General features: G+C 37.8%; 3 protein-coding genes across 3 annotated transcripts; all 3 read left to right on the forward strand.

Annotated features, from left to right (window-relative positions):
* Positions 1 to 960: 960 nt before the first annotated feature.
* On the forward strand, positions 961 to 3,063 carry LOC114537860 (zinc finger MYM-type protein 1-like). The gene has a single exon (XM_028558970.1). It carries the CDS (start codon positions 961 to 963, stop codon positions 3,061 to 3,063), a length of 2,103 nt encoding a protein of 700 aa, XP_028414771.1.
* Positions 3,064 to 9,570: 6,507 nt separating this feature from the next.
* LOC114537861 (protein toll-like) lies at positions 9,571 to 12,251 on the forward strand. The gene has a single exon (XM_028558971.1). It carries the CDS (start codon positions 9,571 to 9,573, stop codon positions 11,707 to 11,709), a length of 2,139 nt encoding a protein of 712 aa, XP_028414772.1. The 3' UTR covers positions 11,710 to 12,251.
* Positions 12,252 to 14,018: 1,767 nt separating this feature from the next.
* On the forward strand, positions 14,019 to 20,611 carry LOC114537842 (interleukin enhancer-binding factor 2-like). The gene is made up of 18 exons (XM_028558952.1): positions 14,019 to 14,112; positions 15,023 to 15,134; positions 15,618 to 15,674; positions 15,770 to 15,817; positions 16,042 to 16,119; positions 16,253 to 16,355; positions 16,470 to 16,538; positions 16,988 to 17,014; positions 17,198 to 17,287; positions 17,412 to 17,490; positions 17,773 to 17,866; positions 18,023 to 18,081; positions 18,367 to 18,436; positions 18,735 to 18,779; positions 18,923 to 18,997; positions 19,072 to 19,096; positions 19,371 to 20,095; positions 20,550 to 20,611. The coding sequence occupies exons 1-17, from the start codon at positions 14,108 to 14,110 to the stop codon at positions 19,592 to 19,594; spliced, it is 1,260 nt and encodes a 419-aa protein (XP_028414753.1). The 5' UTR covers positions 14,019 to 14,107; the 3' UTR covers positions 19,595 to 20,095; positions 20,550 to 20,611.
* Positions 20,612 to 21,119: the final 508 nt, after the last annotated feature.

Consider the following 21,119-nt stretch of genomic DNA (forward strand, 5'->3'; position numbering starts at 1 on the left):
GCGAATTGATATGAATTATTGATAAAGGTAATTTCATACATATTATTGATATTAAGTATTCAAAGCTCTTCTATCTCGATCAGTATTCTAGGACCTAGGTTTCTTGCCAAAGAAGTGTACATTGAAAAGTGTACAGGTGAAAATGCCAAAGCATGAAGGGTTTTAGGTTTACTATTTCACAATTATTTACCAAATGTGAGCTGTGATAACAAGCCATCTCGTAAATATGCAGCTTGTAATTAACGAACCTGAGGTCACTAATTGTTTGAGTATAATTTCCCAGAGAGAAAACAGGGCCTAAAAATTTGTATAATTGTATTTTCGCAAATTTCTAGATTTCATGTTTACAATGGCTTTAAAACGAAAGAGTGCTTTGCTTTTTAGGGAAGTCAGTTCAAGCGTAGTTTTGCTTCTTGTAGTATTTTTATTTAAGCACGAGTATTTTCATTTGTATATTTCGGTATATTGACACTTCGCAAATTTGAGTATTTGACCGAGGTGGCGACATGGCGTGCGCTGAGAGAATAATGGCGCCAGCGCTACTATATGTCAGCACTTGAATAAAGAAATACTTCATCTAAAAGCAATCTAATAGAAGGCCACCTGTGACTTGTAAAATATAAAACACAGATGTTTACTTTAAAGATGCTTACTAGATGTTCCCTTTACGAGTTCCGATACTTAAATTATATAAAAAACTCTTTCAGTGACAATACAATGCCAAGAGCAAATCGCTTGCAAAGTGTTGCTAGGAAGCAACTTTTAGAAGCTTCTAAAGCTAGGGGCCAAACTAAACTGTCCTTTTCCACACAATCTATCGCTTTTAATGATAATGCTGAGTGTACCACAGAAGAGAGACATAGCAGTGTTAGTGATGCCTCCACTTTATGTGATGAAACAGACGATCCTTGGATTAAAGCCACGAATTATGACTTTCGTTTTACATCGAGCGTGAAAAAAATGAGTGAAAACAAAGGAAGGTATTTTCAAAAGGAATGGTTTCATCACCATAACTGGTTGTGGTACCACCAAGAAAAAAGGGCTGCGTTTTGTGGAGAATGCACCTTGTTTCGACAACCACATGATTACTCGCCGTTTATCTTCTCCGATAAGGCAGAAGGTTTTAAAAACTGGAAAAAAGGCAAGGAAAGAATAGAGGAACATGAACGCAGTGAACAGCATCGAAGTGCTGCTAAAGAATCCAAAAAAGACCAACCTGACGTAGCTTGTCAAATAGATAGTGAGCGACGAAAGCAGCAACAACTGAGACAGACTGGTTTAGTCGCTCACTTGGATACTATGAAAACTCTCTTAAGGCAGGGACTTGCTATTCGAGGTCATCAAGATGAAGAATCCAATATTGCTCAATTTAATAGGGACAAAGCCAAAAGTAACCCCGGCTTGAAAATGCTAATAAGTGAAAAATATTTCTCTCACGATATCCTAAATGAGCAAGAAAGATTGATAGTGTTGAATGCAAGACGAACATTAGTTGAAGAAATTAATTCAAACAATTTCTTTTCTATCATATGTGATGAAGCAAGCGATATTTCAAAATTGGAGCAATTGTCGTTTTCAGTCCGAACTTGCAACAACAGTTACGAGACAACCGAAAACTTCATTGGCGTATTGTCATGCGACCAAGGCTTGACATCAGACGCTTTGTTGAAGTATATTCACGACATAATGTTGCGATGCAATATGGACACAAAAAAGCTCGTTGGCACAGCTTTTGACGGAGCATCGTCTATGACACGACTTGCCGCACTCATGAAAGAAAAGTTTGGGGATAACATAATCCATATCCACTGTTTTGCACATTGCAATGAGCTTGTGTTTAAAGATGCCACAAAATTGTCCCCGTTGATTGCTGAAGCACAAGATCTGTGCGAAGATTTGTATGTTCTAGTGGGCGTGAGTCCAAAACGTGTCCTTCTTTTTGAGAATATACAAAAAGAAATCGCTAATTCTTCAGAGAGCTTCTCAGAGATTCTGAAGTTAAAGAATTTATCTCGAACAAGATGGACGACAAGAGGTTCAGCAGCTGCGGTGCTCATAAAAAAAACTCCAGAGTTACAAGAGGCGTTAGAAATCTTATCAAAGGATCTTAGCATCACTCCTGAGTGTCGTGCAAAATCACGTGGATTGCTTGGAAAAGTTAGATCAGTGCGACCGATGTTTCAAGTGGTTGTTATGCATGAACTTGCAAATTTATTAGAAAATAATTCCAAGAATTTACAATCCGCATCACTCACGGCAGAACAAGCAGTTTATAGTATAAAGAAATTGCAAGTGCGTCTACAGGAGATAAGGTCCGAAGAAGAGTTTCAACGTCTGTATGAGCAGACAATGAAGTTGGCAGAGTTACGAGAAGAACATGAAACACAAAAGTCAAAAAGGCAAAGAAAAGCTCCATGTCGTCTGTCCGAGTATGTTGCTCATTCAAGTTCGCCATCATCTGCGACAGAAATGAATATTACAACGGAATTACTGCGTATTTATTATGAAGCTGTTGATGCTGTGGTGGAAGCACTACAGGGACGTTTTCGTCAAGAAGATTTAGAGATTCTTGAAGCAATAGAGTCATGTTTACTTGCAGCAGCAAACAAAAAAAATTCCTCAGAAGAAGTTCGACCACAGTTAAAAAGTTTACCAGCAGTTATTAATACTGATATCTTGGAGGAGCAGCTAAAAGAGCTACCAGTTGTGTTAAAGCTTTACAACGCAGAACATGCATTACCTATCAAGACGGTCACCACCCTATCGACGCTTTGTGAAATTTTGAACTCTAGAAAGAGCATCAAGGAATGCCTTTCGGAAGTTCATAAACTGTTGACATTTTACATGTCAGTTCCCATCAGCTCCGCTACAGCAGAAAGAACTTTTAGCACAATGCGCCGTATCAAGTCATGGCTCAGATCGACCATGTCCGAGAACACCCTAAATAATAGAATGTTCGCTGCTATCCACAAAGGACGAATTGACGAAATAAATAGCGAAAATATTGCTAAAGAGTTCATAGTGGCAAACGAACAACGGCGACGTTATTTTGGAAAATGTTAATTAAAAGGTTTAATTAACTCTATCGTGGAATAACTAGTTTGTTACTGTTTGTTTATATAATTTCATCATTTCAATTTTTCATTAAAGCATTATTACATCTTTATTTTGTAATTTTTGTTCTTTAATATCGGTTTATTGCCGAAAGCAGAAGCGCACAACGTTGAATTCCATAAGAAACCATTCTTTATTTGAAGATTGAAAAAAGACATGCATTTTCTAACTTTAAGTCTAACTTTTTTTCTTGTTTTCTTAACAAACTAAAGTGCCCTTTTTCGAGTTGCTGCCCCCCCTGCCTTTGACTGTGTCCGGCGCCCCTGTTAATGGCCCAAAGTGGAGCTCTCTATACGGAGATTTTGTCAGTCACTTTGATATATTTGCCGACAGCCTGACTTCCAGGTTGCCGAAACTGATCTTTGAAAGCGTGGTGCAGTCTATTGCTTTTGTGTATAATTGATGATTCCGACTATACACGAAATCTAACACCGCATCTTCCAATAGCACACAGTATAGACTTATCTGCAAATCTTACCCAAATCTTGTCGACCTTTTACGAAAATGTAGCCAAACATAGAATAATTAGCCAGGCGAGGTTTAAAACTTCACTGTATATAGAGAACTGTATATAAAGATATACATTTTCAGGCTGAAGAAATTTAAAATATTCACAGTCAGCTCAGTATAGTTTTTTTCCGCGCTAGTACATTTATGCAGTACATGAAAAAATTGCGTGCATTTTACACATGGCACTACACAACGAAATTTTGTAATCTGTGTGATCTAGTTTATTCTCTGGCTGGTTACAAAACAACCCAGCACAAGAATCCATGTTATACTATAGTTTCACATGATGGGCGTATCAATTACCATAACTATAGCGCCGTATAGACGTTGTTGAGAGCTTTTCTTAGTACTAAAGTTGTTTTACTAGAGATTGGGTGTGGCAAGTGTCTGAACGACAACAATATACTGATGCGATTAACTTAAAATGAATGGGTAACTTTATATCTGTTACAGCAAATGTATTTAGACCATCTCAAAGAGAATTTGGCAAATTTAAAAGATGCCGGACTGATATCTTCTTACACCGAACAGTTGTGCATCTATAATTATATCCTCGTTTCAAAATCGAAGCCGTGATTGCGGTCTCGAAAATCAAATCGAGCAAAATTAGAAGAGTCGGTGTTTTTGTATTTGCTGTGCTTATACTATATAAGCATAAATGCACTTCAAGCTACCCAAATGTTGCCTTTATGTGTTTTTTTTCCGCAATGCATATAGGGGAAACTGCTGCACTATATTTTGCTTTATCCATTCGGTGTCTAGTGCTAATAAGAAATTCCTCGAAGCCTCCGTTCTCCCTGGAATCGCGCCAGGCCCACACAAGTGTTCAATTGACCGTAGTTAATAGAATTTCAACTGTAATTGTATATAAACAAGAAATGTTAGGTATGGAAGGTATAAAAGAACTCTAATCGAATCAACTGACTAGAGCGGGTTAAATGAAGGTCAGAATGCATATGTATGATGTATCGTGTTTGTAAGTTGAGATATTGCATCTTCTAGCAAGGGTTTACTCACAAGCTCACATCGTCTTAGCAGCACGTTTCAAAACAGGAAGAAGAACAATCATACTCCCCCGTGTGTGGGTGCGTCAAAGTTGATATACCGTATCGAAGGTTGACAGGAAAATATTCCGGGTTTTATTTGGAAACTATTACCATAACAATACAGCAAAAGGCTATGTTAAACTTATCTACTTAGCCACACATAATTAAATGTTAATATATAAAGATCACATGCACAAGGTCGGTTGTTGAAAATCCAGTTAGTTTAACCCTGAGTTCACGCGAATTTACCGGCCAAACTTTCTAGCAGTTCATCACTTATCAATTTGAAAGGCTTGTTCCAGAAATCTTCCCTGGCTTTGTAGGGACTTCATTCTTCAATGTTTTGAAAAGATAAGCCATGTGTCCACAAATGAAAAATAGGGTAAAATTAGCACTAACTTTAACTGCACGTTCCTGATCACTGGACTTCTTATCACCTATCATTGAGAGAAATGTGTATAGTATGCCTGATGCCTTCGCAATTTCTACCACAGAAAAACACGCACGACACGACCGATGGAATTTCAGTAATCTTGCTTAAACAAAGAAACGCCACTGAATAAACACAAATACTGACAGAATATTTGCTGAGGTAAATTTAGCCTTGTATGGTAATTTAACACAGATACTGACCCTGGTGTATATGTGAGCAAATTAATGAACACACGTACAACATGCAGACAGATACTTTTGTAGTGTATTTGAGTGCGACATGTTAGAATCCGGCAGATGAAAGCCAGTCAATTAACTGAAACTACTTTAAGACAGCCAGGAGAGATCACAACAAAGAAATGCTTTACAGAATATTTAATTTAATAATGTAGCAGAGTTGACATGCAGCCAAAAACCAATACTGTACAGTCCGTACTCGATGCATTTGTTGATAGGTCAATTTTGCGAAACGCGTTCATTGGCTAGACATAATACATGTACTTAATTCTGTATCCCGCGAGGAAAATAAAGAGAGACAGCACTTGCAATAGTTGTCTGAATTGGTCACTTTTGGAATTAGCCAGATTGGTAAACGACGATCTCGTGTTAGTAACCAAAGTGTGAAACGTGTTGCTGTTGTGCAGAGAAGAGTAAGAATAGCGAGAATGCACGAGGCTCAGTAGGGTATCTATAATGAAGTGGTGCAATTGAAGGCATCTTTTCCACAGAGGTCAAGGCTAACTCTGGACTCGAGTCGTTCACATGACTTCAGGGAATTTCCCTGCCTATATAGCGTAAACATCTTGATCCAACAAAAGCATCAGTTCCTCATTCCAATCCTGTTTAAAACCTCCCAAAACTTGCGTGCATGCATTGAACGCATTCTATATAGATATAAGCTGATCATATTTGGCTTTTTGAGAGATTCTGTCTACAGTGTTTTATCGATACTGCATTATCGTATCTAAGTATCTTAAGATGTAGTATATTAAGATGATCTTATGTAGTATCTAGCCCTTTGGAAAGTATCCAGCCAGTTTAAATAATACAAAGTTATATAAGTGTTTTCGTGGGGGGCATTTATCATTGCTCTGCCCACTTACAATTGAAATTCCATAGCCATAAATCTCATATATATCATCTATCACATCTGACCTAGCTGTCTTGTATAGGTCTGCATGCAAACAAACTGTCAACAACTTTGCACTCATTGTGCCGAGCTTTCGATTAAGTTTAAACAAGCTTATTGAGTTATCAGATTGCAAGTTGAAGGACTTTTCCATACGAACACGATATAACAATATTGCAATCAGTATCTTGTGCTGCCAAAATTGTAGGAACATTAAATTGTTTTAACACAGCTGTGTTTAAACAACTTTGTAACAACTTTGATAATGCCATCAGAATTGCCACAAGCTTCTCCGAGCAAAAGAATATAGAATGAAGCATATATTCTGACAATTAAACAAAGACATTTTGTATAAACTTAAGATACGAGTTTTAAGAAAGGGAAGATGCAATTATCAACCCGTGATATTGATTTAACAATGTTTCAAAATCATTATCAAACCAGACGAAATTGTTCACAAACTTGCTGTTGTTTGGAACAAACAGCGCAAACAAAACTTACTGAAAGATAGCTTGTGGATGGGCTCGTAACAACATGTTTCCAGCCGGAAAGTCTTGTTACAAGTTGTTCGTTTTCAAGTGTAGACGCCGCTTGTGCTGTACCATGTGCGAACCCGTGTTTCAAAGTCATGGCTGTTTGAGAATACTTGAACTTAATATGATTATATGCTAAGATCAAACGAAACTGGAGCGATGAGTGAGGCTTCAATTTGTAAAGCGCGCCCATGCATATACATGTGCTGAACTCGTGACTAGCGAGTATGGTTGGGGAACTTATATAAAAGAGCTCTTCTCCCAATTTTTGGGGGGGATTAACTGGTTTTTAAATGCGTAATTTTAACTTATTTGGTGTTATTCAATACTAAATTTATCCCTGTTAGTAATAAGACTAAGTCTATATATAGTACAGCGGAAGTCTGTCGTATGAGTTTGTATGGCGAACAGTTAAATTTTCATTGTCTCTGTGTAGTGTGAAAACAAAACGATATTCTGGTTACGATATTTGGGTCGATTCTGAATTCGATATTTCTTGTTCGTTGAAGGATATGCTTTTGGCCGGCTTGGCTTATAGAAAGATATGCACAACTTGAGCTTCTCTCAAATGCCAAGACATTAAAAAAAAAACATGCAAATTACCTTTGAACGTATGATTACGCCTCCTGTGTGTTATCAAGGTGTCATTTCTTACTGTAATTTCGCAAGTCAAAATTCCTTATTTCAAAAACAATATATCTGTTCTATAAGCTTGCTTCAAGCTCTGAAAATCTAATATGATATGCAAAAGTTTCCAAGCGCTTTCGTTTTCCTGGTACTCATGTCATATAATATTGTTTTCCGGCTCTGGTCTCCAGCTGATATAGCCTTTACTTTCAATGACGTCTTTCTGTTAAGTACCACAATTCCGGAATATTACACTTTTCTCTCTGTATAGAAATGTACCAAAATAGGAAAAAACAATATTCCTTTTAGGTAAAAGTGAAAGTTGATGATCAGCTATAAAGCGTGCGAATGGTTTTGGTGCAAACACGAGACGCTAAGATATTTGTGGAATGGAAACCTCGTGTTTTCGTAATTTTTCTTTCTCTCTCTCAAAGCCGAGAATTCAAATTTATTTGCATTTTGCACTTCTTCAAGTTTTGCTTGGAGAATTTCATGATTTGTTTGCCAAAACTTGCGAAATATTTCGAAATGCCAATTTCAAAATTCTTCTCAACTTGAATGTAACAATATTTTTCAAGAATGCAAGATGGTGTGAACCGTTGTTGATTGTTGCACCTACGCCATGACCGTATGAAACAAAAAAACCATTTGTAAGTTAAAATATATGCAAACGTGTGATGCAACGACAGTCTAAAACCTGGACTGTGATGTGGAATGTGTAGTGAAGTGTACACTATAGCACTTTTCAAATTAGACGCATGCTGGCCTGCTCGCGTACTGTAAATCTTCCGGTTATTTCATCAAAAGGTGACGTTCGTTCTACTTCCACAGAGAGCGGGCTTCTCCTCGGCTTGATGATCAGTATGTCGACGTCGATACACTATGAATTTGAAAATCGATTCCAGTCGACAATTTTAAAAAGTACATATAAAATGTGACTAAAAATTAGCATGTTGAAAAGCATATGGATCAGTTAAGACAAGACGAATATAAATTTGTGATATTTCGATTTTATTTCAATTTTATCCGCACCAAACCTAAAATTGCGCGTAGTGTTGTGTAATTTTGGAATGCGAAAGCGATGCATTTTGTTCTAAAATGGGAATTACAAATAATTGGTCTGTTTACAGTACGTCGTAGTTTGATTCGGTATATTCCGCTGGGAATCCACATTTTTACACTCTCCTTGCATGTGATTTGCCACGCCCGCTTCCCGCGGTGATCATTAAAGTGTGTTTGATTATATTCGCTTCGAAGTTCCTCTAAGTGTTATTTGACCTTGACGTCGAACAGTTCAACAGTTCAACATAGCTTGAAAGATAGCTTTATTATGTTACAGTTCAGCATCGGCATATTGCTGTGCCTTCATATTTCCGTGCGTGCTGAGCGGAGTGCTTTCAACGACAGCTGCTCAAATACGGTTTTGCAGTCTACCAACGCATGCGATGTCTCATACAGCGTAGAAAAAAAGCAACGAAGCCCCTTGTTTAAAGTTGGCGGGCGAACATTTGTCAACACTAAAAGTTTAATCATCCAGGTTTCAGGGAAGAATAATACGGAGGAATGTACATTGTATTTCAATGTAGCAAATATTTTCAAAAAACGGCGGAAAAAATCCGTTGTCACTATAAATGACGTCCGATTCCACTGCCTTTCCCCGGCAAGGCTGTCTTTTTGCCGGCCGGGTAATTTTACTGCAAAGGACCGGGTAATGTATCTTCGGCTGAGGAATCAGTGCCGCGTGTCCGGTGCAGACCTTGCAGTTTGGGGACGAGTTGCGGATTTGCGGGTCCTGTACATGTGGAATCAGGTTGTACTGGAAGACAAAGGGGAGACTGAGGCTGACTTGAAAGGGTTATTTAATATCGGGAGTTTGGTTTTGAACAATTTGAAAAACAAAACAATGCCCCGAATGTTTTTGTCCTATGTCTGGGAGAAAATGGCTGAAGTACAATTTAGCAAAATGCGCCTTGAGGCAGAAACACTAAGGACTTTGAAAAAAACTATGCCTCATTTACAGTCCTTGGAATTATCAGGAAATAATCTCCGGGCACTACCTGATTTCCCATGGTCAAACCAAGGTTTGGAGCTTCCGAGAAATTTGTCCCGTACTACCTTATTGAACGATCATTATTCTGAGGGTGCGACAATAAGTCCGCGAGTTTATCGGCGCTTTTTTATGGTAGAATTCAACTCAGAGCTGAACCATTTGAAAAATCCCTCTGGAAAAGTAGATAAAATTTCTCTGCGCGGAAACCAATTGAGATCTATTAATTCGACAATATTTGACGAAGTGATCGGTTTGAAGATAGTCGATTTGAGCGAGAACAATATTAGCCAAATTCCCGCACGAATTTTCCAGAAAACTTTGGATCTAGTTTCGATAAACTTGAATAAAAACAACCTCACCTCGTTAGATGGAAGAATATTCGAACGATTGGAAAATCTTCGAAAGTTAAACGTGAAAAACAATTTCATACACACATTACAGAACAATTTTCTTAGCGACGAGTTGCAAAAATTGGAGTCGATTGATTTCGAGAACAATCTATTGCGTGTCGTCGAGCCTAACGCAGTTCCCCGAGGCGTCTTCGACGCACTGAAGAAGATTAATTTGTGTAAGAATAAGTTGCGCGATGTACCACAGTTTGGTCTTTACGTTCGAAATTTGGTAACTTTTGATTTGTCGTATAACGAAATCAACTTTGCTGGTTTTGTTAAAATGATAGACGAACTCAACGAACACGATTTTTTGTTTCTTCATACCGACACAGGGAGCTCTATCGATACGACTTCCACGCGTGACTTGACAACAAATTCTCGAAATAAGAAAACCTTCAACCTTCAAGGGAACGCGATTGAACGGTTCGACCTGAACGAGTTTGGTAAGCTTAGAATGGAAAAGCTCGAGTCCGTGCTAAAAATTTTCAAAATAATTTTGGGGGAAAATCCTCTTCATTGCGACTGCAAAACTCGAGGTTTGCTATCGTCGATTCGATACTGGACGACAGCTGTTAAAGAAATCACGGAGAAGGATTTTGAAAGCTGGATTTGTTACACGCCAGTGAATTTGCGTGGAAAGAAAATTTTGGATGTCCATCAGAACCAGTTGTGGTGCGAGAGACGTAATTGCTCAAAATGTCCTAAGCGATGCACTTGCTATCACCAAGGTTATCCTGGCTCTGCGACGCTCGTAGACTGCCGGGAACGGAACCTTACGACAGTCCCCGAAGAACTTCCTGGTGGCGTGATCGAATTGAATATTGAGCACAATCAAATCGGAAACTTAAATCTTTCGAAACACTTGGAAAATGTTAGCGTAATTCACGCCAGTCACAACAAGATAGAACGTGTTACCTTAGACGATTCCAAATTGAAGTTAAAAGAATTATACTTGTATTCGAATAAGTTAACCACACTTCCAAAACGTATTCAAAATTTGACCCTATCCAAAATCAATATACAAAATAACTATTTTACCTGCGACTGTGAGAATCTTTGGATGAAAAACTGGTTAAAAAGAGAACGGAACGCATTTATTGGGGGTGCAAAAAGTGTTGGTTGTAGCTCTGGTGATAGAAATCAGGGAAAGCCCTTAATTTTGGTTGAAGACAGCGATTTTATTTGTGTGCAGGATGCCAATACGGGAGAGAATCCTAACGAAAGTATAGCAGCCATCTCTTCCTTTGTTGTCGCAGGATTTCTAGTCGTGGTTATCATTACAGCCGTTCTTCTGTATCGTTTTCGTAAAGAACTGAAGCTTATTCTTTACACGAGATTTAATTGGCATCCGTTCGACCGCGTGGACGATTCAGACCCGTCCAAGATCTACGACGCTTTCGTCTCCTTCAACGAGAGGGATAAAGTTTGGGTTGAAGAAACTTTGCAAGAAAAATTGGAAAAAGATCACAATCCACCGTATAAATTATGCGTTCACTACAGGGACTTTATCCCGGGGGCACCAATCGCCGAGACTATCCTTGACTGTGTTAAAAAGAGTCGTCGAATGATCATGGTTTTATCGCGAAATTTCATACAAAGCGAATGGTGCATGTTGGAATTTCGTGCCGCGCATCTGAGAGTCTTAAAGGGACGTGCGAATTATTTGATCGTCGTCCTTTTTGACGATGTTGATGTGGACAGTTTGGATGACGAGTTGAAGTTGTATCTAAAGACGAATACGTATCTGACCGTAGAGAGTAAATGGTTCTGGCAACAGTTGAAGTATGCGCTGCCGCAGAAGAAACTAGAAACTGGTGACGAGGGACTACGGAATGAGGGAATAGAATTTGAAGAGAGGCATCTTGGCATGGTTTGACTAATAATTTCTTTATATTTATGCAACCTTTAATAATTGTAATTAATTTCCCCAGGAAGAGGAGCTGATTGCACTCACTGTTATTGTGTGCCTCATGCAGTCGATTATTTAACGTTTTGTTTCTTGCACGAAGGTTAGGCATAGATAAGTTTGGTGTGAAACCTTGATCCATTTTTGGGTTAAGGCGGTTGTCCACTGCCACTGGACTGGATTTTTCGAAAAAAATTGCCGCTTTATTTTCCAGTTTAATTGTGACAGGTCAGGGGAATCTGCAACGGGGAATTCTCACAATGAAAGGATTGATATCATTTGAAAATATGCCGCTTTTGTTTTCGTACGCTGAGTGCATAGCAATATTAGAAACTTCAGATTGATTAAGTGCATAACCACAAGTATGAGGCTCGTCTGGCGGGCAATATAATAATGAAATGTTTTGCTTTCGTCACCACAATAATGAAATGCACGTTTCGTATCAGTTGATATTTTAACTCCCGCGTCATGAAATCTCACACGGGAATTAAACAATTATGAAATAGGTTGACAAGTCGCAATATTATTCCAAAATAAAATTCAATTAGTATCATACATTGAAAAGGTAGAACAAAATTTCAAGGCTATTTGTTTACCTTTTCATTTACGCTTTTTAGAAATAAGAATTTGTTTTGTAGACATCGTTACCAGAACACTTCAAATATCTGTATAAATCAAATGGTTGTATATAAGTAGATGAATTTTTACTGAACTATAGTTTGAGTAATGTACCCATGATGTAACATCAAAAGACATAAACGTAAAGTCTGTTTTCATTTTGTACATATTTTTTATTTATAGTGAAATAGATACCGTCAGCTAGGCGTGTTAGTGCATAAGCCAAATAACATAGAAATTCAGTTTCAATAAAATTAATCTATTTGAACAAAAGTATCGCAAAAATCCCTGCGGGTCTACGGACCCTCGCCTGACTAACTATGTGAAGCTATTTTAAATGCCCAGGAGTAAAAATTATTACTGTGATTTATTAAACCACAGATTAACAAGAACTTTAGTGATTTTCCAATGATTGGCGGATCATCCGCTCCAGTACAAAAACTGGACTGGTTCAACGTGACCTACCTGGCAGCTAGATTGGGAAAATAACAATTCTTTGCTTAATCTGATCTGTGCTTGCTCTGTCAGCAGTTAACTCGTTAAAGAGACTGCAACGACAACTGACAGTTATCTCGTGGGGTAATCTGACAAAAATGGCAAAAACAATAAAAATGGACTGGAATTGTTGCCAACTTCGGCTTCAAATTGGCCTCAAAGATAGCGACCGAGAGTTCCAGTTCCGGAAATAAGAAGTTATATCTGTCTGACTATTTTTATTGTTCACGCGCTGGGTACACCTTTTGGGGAATCCCCTGACGTGCGTTCCAGCTTCGTAACCCCCATCAGCAGTCGATTAGATCCTATGATTAGATGCCCTGAGTGTATGGTAAACAATGTGGGCGTGAAATCGGGAAGTAACTTTTCAAGATTTCGAGTACTTGAATAGCCTTGGCAGCTCGAACAATTCGTAAACAACAACCGCTTTTGTATCCTGGCAAAGGTAGTATAAAAATTTTGTGAATGCGAAAATGTTTTGAATGTTGTTGCGATTTGTAAATGCGAAACCAAGGCTAGCAAAGCCTGCTTCGTTGGTTTGTATCCGAAACTGGGCCTTTATTAATATATTATTAGCAACCGCGATACGATATACAACCGCGAGCCTCAATCTGGATTTCGGTTTAACCACATAATCGACATTCAAAGAAAAGCCTGACGAAAATCACGAAATGTCTTCTGTAGGACTATAGTCTATACATATTATGATAGTATAGAACCTTAAATCCTAAACTGTTTATTTTCTATGCCTGGCTGTCGAAAGATAAGATTATAAGGTCAAGGAACTCGCCGGTGAAGTGAATCCCAGACGCGGATTATCAGCAGACTGGTAAGGCAGTCAGCCAAAGAGCCACTCGTGCTTTTATCTTTGAAAAAAATTGTATCCTTCATCCTTCAATTTTCAAGTGGAGCGTTTTACCTCTCGTTTCTTAAGCATCAATTTGATCAAAGCTATGGTGATTATGTTCGTGCTTCCTATAGCAAATTACTGTTCCTTAAGCATTACTTTTTTATACATTCGCAAGCCGAACAATGACGTGCTTTTAGGCAGCATTTCCACCCACGAGTAACCTAGTTATGTTTAATAGGGGTACGGGGTCCCGGTACTGTAGGTCGCTATAGACCACTGCTATAGACACAGTTTACTATAGAGGAGGGAACTGGGAAGTCTGGCGCCGAGTGGACGGAGTGGTTGTGTCTCGTGTTTATATTTGTTAGGATTTTGGTTGGTTTTTTCAGCTTTTTTTAAATAAAAATGAGGTAAATATCATACACACCATATGCTCTTTCTTCTAAGACTAACTATCATACTTTTTAAACTTTTGGTAAGACGTAAAGCTTGTTACATTATAAAAAGTATTTAACCTTTTGTTTTTGACATGATATAAACACAGAACACTCATCCATTCACGTGTATCTTTGATAAAAAAAAAAAACGATGTGCTTGTGCACGCTTGTCTCCATTGAAGTTGGACTAGTGAATGTAGTGGCCCTTTGCACAAAGTCCGTCCTGCTAAGCTAGCAACTAGGACATGTTAGAGTATGCAACTTGCCTTGCATTGCTATTATTAACAGTGATGCCAGGATTGCAATATAATGTTACAATATTTTCATCAGATGCACAACAATCATAATTTGAGTGTGACAGTCAATTAAAACTGCAAGACAAGTTACACAGAGGTGTGCTATACATACAATGCTATGTTGTTGATAAGAAAATGAACTGTGATTTTGCCACAATTGTTGTGACAGATTAAAGTTGTTCTACTTTGTGCAATATTGCTGCATGAAAAATGTGTGTGACTGTTGATAACAATATATATTGCTTCTTGAAATTCCTGAGTATGATACTCCTTTGTGATAAGTGTGTTAATTGTTAGATGGCTTTGTTCATACAAGAACTGTCGAACTATTCTTACCACTATTCTCATTGAATTTATGTGCTCAAGCATATGATTAGAATATACAAGAAAACTTCCCAACATTTCAATCTAAGGGTGGTATGTCACACATAACCTCCCGTCAAAGCCTTTGGGTTTAATGTTGAGATGTTTTCTTATGTATTTTCATAGCACTTTTGTGAAAGAAGTTATATATCCTTACCATTGTTAGATAATTATTGTTAACAGCCAATTGTTGATCTGATAATAATAATTTTTCAATTGTTTAGAGGTAAAGGTGGAAGACGTGGTGGTCGAGGTGGCCATATACCCCAAGCATTTTTTAGACCTGCCCCTGGACAGAAATTTGTGGTTACACATTCACCATTTGATCTTTTTAAGGTGCAGCATACAAATAAAATCACTAAATTTGCACTTGATGACATTAAAGCCTTTCAATTTTTGTAAATGATTTTAAATTAATATTTAACAAAGTACAGTACCTCCTTTAAACTTTTGACTTGCTTTGTTATAAAAAGCGTCCAGTTAAATGTTTACAAATGTGCTCTCCTGGTTGTGAAATAGAAACCTCACAATCTCTAAAAATATTGTTTATTCACATGGCTTTTAACATCACAATGATTGCTAAATGTAATCATTTTCAACAACGTCATCTCACATTGTCATTGCAATAGGCGGATTTAGTATGAAGATGTGAATGTCAAAGAGTATATGTGAAAATTATTTGCTATATTCACAATGTCTTGGACGTTCACATCCTTGTGCTAAATCTGCCTTACAATAAAAATTAAAGATAAACTTTGAGTGTGGGAATTATGCACTGCTGGTACATGTACATACCTTTACTGTGAATTGCATTTTTAGGCATCAGGTGCATTTCAAAGAGCTGCTCCAGAGGCTGATGAATCTGCTTTGACCCAGGTATGTGTGCCTGTCAACTTTGGTGGTTCCTTTTTTATAAGATTTGGTTCTTTTTTCCTGCTTTGTATTCCATATAATTTCCTTTTAATTTTTAGGCTCTCTTAAAACGAAACCAGGAACTTACACAGTCTTCACATGAACAGGTACAAAATTGCATAATTTCACCTTTATATCTTCCAAAGCAAGCTAGCTTTGTTGCTGTACAAAGAAATCATATCTGGTTTTTAAATCGGACTGTAGAGCAAAACTATGTGCAGTCGCTTGCCCCAACTTCCACAGCAAAATCAGCTAACCGTACAGCAATTTCAACTAACCACAGCAAAATGAGGAAATTTCAAGGGGCGTGTGTATCTATTTATTTATTTAGGCAGCTGTGCTAAACATGGTCACAAAAGTAACAGATATGATTGACATACTTATTGTCAGTCCAGATGCTGCAGAGTTGGTAAGCAATCAATGTTATGTAAATTAAACCATGCAAGATACAATGGTCTAATCACTATAGTACTGTACAACTGTTTACAATGTATGTTAACCCTATTCAACTGATGACCGTCCCAACCTTGAATCTTTAACAGGGCATTGAAGAAGTTCGACCAGTTGGTTCATATAAGAAAGGCACAATGTTGGCAGGTCATCCTATTGCTGATCTTGCTGTTATACTTAAAAGATTACCAACCAGTAAGTATTCAAGTGCAGTGGTGCATTCATCAAGGATTTTTTGAAGATTGTTAGATTTTTTGCAATTGTTTGCAATCCAATGTGTGGTAATCAAAATTTTTGTTCTCATTAAAGTTGAAAGCATACAACAAGTTGCAGACAGAATTCTGATTGGACTGAGAGAACCAAGTTTAGGTTTGGATGGTAAGCAGCTGTGTATTGTAATATACTGTATACATATATCCTGCTTTTGAAAATATTCTGGTTTCACTATTCATGCATCACAAACTGAAATCTGCTCTGAAATATAATTATATATGAATAATATAAATTTAATTCAAACGCGATTTGAGGAAGACCAGTTCACATAAGTACAAGTGATTTGGAGTATACTGGAATATGGTACTCAACCTTGGTCGAATATACCGTAATTTAGTATACTCAAACATGGTATATACCGGAATATGGTACTCTACCATGATCATTTGTGTATTTGAAATTTTGACTAATGCAATCACATAAGTCGCATCAGTCTGGATCCACTCCTATCTTAGCCTATATATAGCTGAGTGCGAATGTTACGAGGATTTTTGACGTCTGGGGCCTCTGTACTCTAGTTCATTGACAAAGGTTTTATTTTTTGTGTTATATAGAAGTCACCCTTCAGGTTAATGAAGGAGGTTTGTACTTACTCAAAACAATATTGTATATATGCTTAGCATTGACCATTGTATAATTATTGTTTTATCAACTTAAGCAAACAGAACTGTCTCTACCACACCGAGCTCTATTATAGTTAGAGCTCAGTGGTCTAGCATGATCCTGCACAAAGCAATTTTTATTTTATTTATATATTTCCACAGGTTTTAACTTAAGTTCTGGCGGTGTCGTCGTGAGAATATTGATAACGACTTTACCAAAAAATCTTCGGGACGCAAAACCAGATACACACGGTACGAAGTAGCTACTTTGTATAAAGCTGTCACTGATCTTGCAAACAAAAACCTTTAAAACCTCTAATCGTCTATTGTCAAACTATTTCGTGAGTGTTGATTTTTGCTGTTTTTAATCTTCTAGTCGACGTAAAACTCCTTGAGGGTGCATTAGCAACGATACGACACTCGAGATGGTTCGAGGAAAATGCTTTCCACACGACGTAAGTTTTACGTAATTTAGTCAGGAAAAAAACTCTATACTATAGTTTAGTGGACGTGGATGGTAGTATAAACCATCATCTCAGTCCCTGATTAAGTAGACCAACCAGAAAATAAGCACTCCTTTGGTGTACTCTGCACTGACAGTTTTCCAAGGCTTTGCCAAGAAGTTCCTTTGGTTGTTCATATCTTGGCAGACACCATGCATACTAGTGTATCACACAAGAATGCATGAATTCAAAAGATTTAACAGCGTTACACTGCTCTCTTTTCCACTGTTTTAGAGTTCGAATTTTGGTCCGATTACTGAAGGATATGAAAAACAGATTTAATACAACCGGCTTGCAAGGCCTTACGCCCTGGTTGATCGACCTTCTGGTAATAAATTTTATTTTATTTCACAATATTCGTCCGCATTTCCGCGCGGTGTAAATAAGGTGAAATCCATTACTCGCATACTGTTTTTTTTTTCATTTTAAGAAATCCAAAATTGTTATTTTCGCCATTTCTTACTTCCGTGTTTTTCATTCCAAGGCACACAGGGCAACAGTTTCGGTGTCAAATGAACCTGTCACAATCAACGTCGCGTTCAGGTAATTGCATGGTTTCCACAGTCGTTGTGTAGGAATCCAACTCATTTCCAAAACCCCACAAGAAATCAGACAGTGCATGATATTCATCTTTATAATATAGCGGTGAAGAAATTATGCTTTTTTGGTTGACAACATGCAAAATCCCATTCCCTAATGACCGTAAAAACAAACACTACTTGTGATGGTAGTAAGATCTCGTGGTTCCGTAGCTTTCAAGAACTGTCGTACAGAATATATAGTCAATTGCCATACCATATTTGCTGTATTTTATTACCTACTTATTAGACGAGCACTGCAGTTATTGGCGTCGGGACTATTCCTTCCAGGATCTATTGGTATTATCGATCCTTGTGAGGTGGGTTGACGGATTTCTGTTTAAAGTGCCAGTGCGAGCCAGTGCGTGATTGGCAGTTTCTCATTATACGAGGATTACTAGATAAATATGGTCCATTTTGCTATATTTATCAGAGATGAACGTATCCACAAATCTACCACCATAGACTTTTTCTATCTGAATTACATCGGTGAATAGCCTTGAGTTTCACCAATATAATCGCTATATATAAGCCACATATTTGCAACTTCCTAACGCTCATTGTCAGAGATTATTGCATGACAAAGAAACTCATCTTTAGTGTTCTTTCTATTTTTAGTCTGGAAATGTCCGAGCTCACAGTGTACTAAGCTTGGAAGAACAGGTTAGTCATAATATATAGATCATTTAGAAACTGGGAGAACTAAGTTTTTTATTTGGTGAGATATCCGATGTAGTTTGTTTCCAACTTAAACTGTCAACACCCACGTGTTAGATTTGGCTTCTGTCATTCTTGTCATTTCCTAGGACGCCATTGCCACGTCTGCTCAAACTCTCCTACGATGCTTATCCCATGGCGCTGTTAAAGAGGTTCTTGGCTCGGTGGGTGCTACACAATAATTCAACTGCATTTTTTGAACTAGATATGCCAATAACACCTTTCTATTTCGTAATAGGTATCAGAAGGTGTTCCTTCCGTTGGTAAGTAAACATTCGGTTTCCGTTTGTAATCCAGGTTCACATACACATTCTCCAAAACAGACAGTGCAATACATATCTATGGATGAGAGTTTATTCCATATTTTTTGCTAAGGTGAGGACTTTCCAAGCAGATTTTCCCCTTGCAATATGCATTCCGCCCTAATTCCTTTATCTGACAGAGAAATTGGATTTTTGTAAGATTACGTTTAAAATCTTCTGAATGTCACAACGTGTTCCCAAAACGCTGTATTCGTACTCTAATTTTCATTTTTAGCTGTGGATTCGGAGGTGACGAGCTGGGGCGGTGTTATCGTCACACCCGGCACGAAAGCTTACGAAAAGGAAGAGAAACCAGAGGAGGGTGAGACGATGGAGAGCGAAGAATCTGCTGAAACCTCGGGGGAGGCAACGAGCGAGAACCCCACCTCTGAAACCCCCACTTCTGCCGAGGTAGAAGACGCCGAAGCTGAAGAAAAAATGGAAACAACGGCTTCGTGAATTGAGTGATTTTACGAATACATACTGCAAATATTATCGTGATCATTCTAGCCTGTCAATTTTGCGTCGACAAACTATACACTAGACTTCACTTGTGTTTTATGCTAAATTTTAGTTTGGAGTGAACGTATTGTAAATTAAACTGTAGTCGAGACACCATCCTCAGTACTTTTCGATGTCTTTTAGTAATCAATTTGTCAGATTATAAGGATACTACACAATACTGTAGTTCATGGGTGACAATTCGTGTTCAGAATCGGGGTTTCCACCATCGATTTTGCAGCAAAAGACTGAGCTTTGTAAGAATGAATAATAACTATTTATCCGGAATTTTGTGTGGATATTTCCGTAGATTGTGGTATCTATGGATTGTGGAAACTGCACAAGACCAGAATAAACAAGAATAAACCAGTAAGAGGCACCTGGACGTAGTTCCATATATCGACTGGCTTGATAACCAACGAGGAAGTTCTCAGAAATTCTCCAATAATTGGCCAACTGGTATGTTATATAGCTCAGTGTGTGAAGTGGTAGTACATCCAATATGGCGTCCGAAATTGACCCAATTTTAGTCCGCGCTTTGAATCTTTTACACTCGAAAAATCCTAGAGCTTTAGAACAGTTATGTGCTTTGAGAGATGAGGTTTTAGGAAAGAAACCTGATTATGTTCCAGAGGTAACACTCGGCAGTCAGAACTCACTCAACTCAGAACATTTGAATCAAAGTGCCTGGCGATGTGATATGAATTTTGACCGTTTCCCGGGATCTTCGTGAACGGGAATTTCCATTCAGGCGGGGTCTGCTAGCGTAATGCCTCAGCAAAGATGTAGTTTACTGTCTGATAGTTTATTGTCTGACTAGCTCTTATAAATTCTATATAAATTGATCGTCTCAAGTTGCCATTTTAAATTTTACCAGCCAGTTTTTAGGCAATTTCCTGTATTTGTGTTTCAGAAAAAGAAAGATGAAATCAAAGAACCAGTTCAAGTCGAAACAATCAAGAAGCCACTTTCGAAACCACCTCCCTTAAAGGCAGACCCAATAACAATATCCGGTGATTCTAGTGGTCCAGCCACTATTGAGGAAGTTCCAGAAACCTCATTACAAATCTTGGGAAAGGTCAAAACTGAAGATGTTACAGAAACTGTAGAAGTTGAGTCATTGTCATTTGGTACCGGTACTAATAATCATCCCGACGATGACATTATGGAAACAGTTGAAGAGTTAGGTTGGTAATGATTTACTAGTATTTTCCTGGTAGCACAGAAGACTAGATTTGCAGCTGAAGATTTGTTAGAAGCCTTCCACCATATAAACTCATCAAATTGAGATTGGGATGAATTAATAAATTTTAGGAGGATTTTTGTAAGTGAAAATTGAGCTGACAGTGCAATTATATATTGACAATTCATTCCAAATGTACAGCAAAATTAAAAAAATTATAGTAAATGGCTTTAGATTAGAGTCATTCATGCAAGTAAGGTAATTGATTGAAAATTTTTTGGGTGAAAATAAATTGCATGA

The sequence above is a fragment of the Dendronephthya gigantea genome, unplaced genomic scaffold (genome assembly GCF_004324835.1).
Source record: "Dendronephthya gigantea isolate DGI-Jeju-01 unplaced genomic scaffold, DenGig_1.0 000166F, whole genome shotgun sequence".
Taxonomy (NCBI): domain Eukaryota; kingdom Metazoa; phylum Cnidaria; class Anthozoa; order Malacalcyonacea; family Nephtheidae; genus Dendronephthya; species Dendronephthya gigantea.

Bases quoted from the DNA above. Each gene is read 5' to 3' on its own strand.
- LOC114537842 (XM_028558952.1), top strand. The intron at 15,818-16,041 runs GTACAAAATTGC...TTATTTATTTAG, and splicing joins CACAGTCTTCACATGAACAG to GCAGCTGTGCTAAACATGGT. The intron at 17,015-17,197 runs GTTTGTACTTAC...ATATTTCCACAG, and splicing joins CCTTCAGGTTAATGAAGGAG to GTTTTAACTTAAGTTCTGGC.
- LOC114537860 (XM_028558970.1), top strand. From the start codon at position 961: ATGAGTGAAAACAAAGGAAGGTATTTTCAAAAGGAATGGTTTCATCAC.
- LOC114537861 (XM_028558971.1), top strand. From the start codon at position 9,571: ATGGTAGAATTCAACTCAGAGCTGAACCATTTGAAAAATCCCTCTGGA.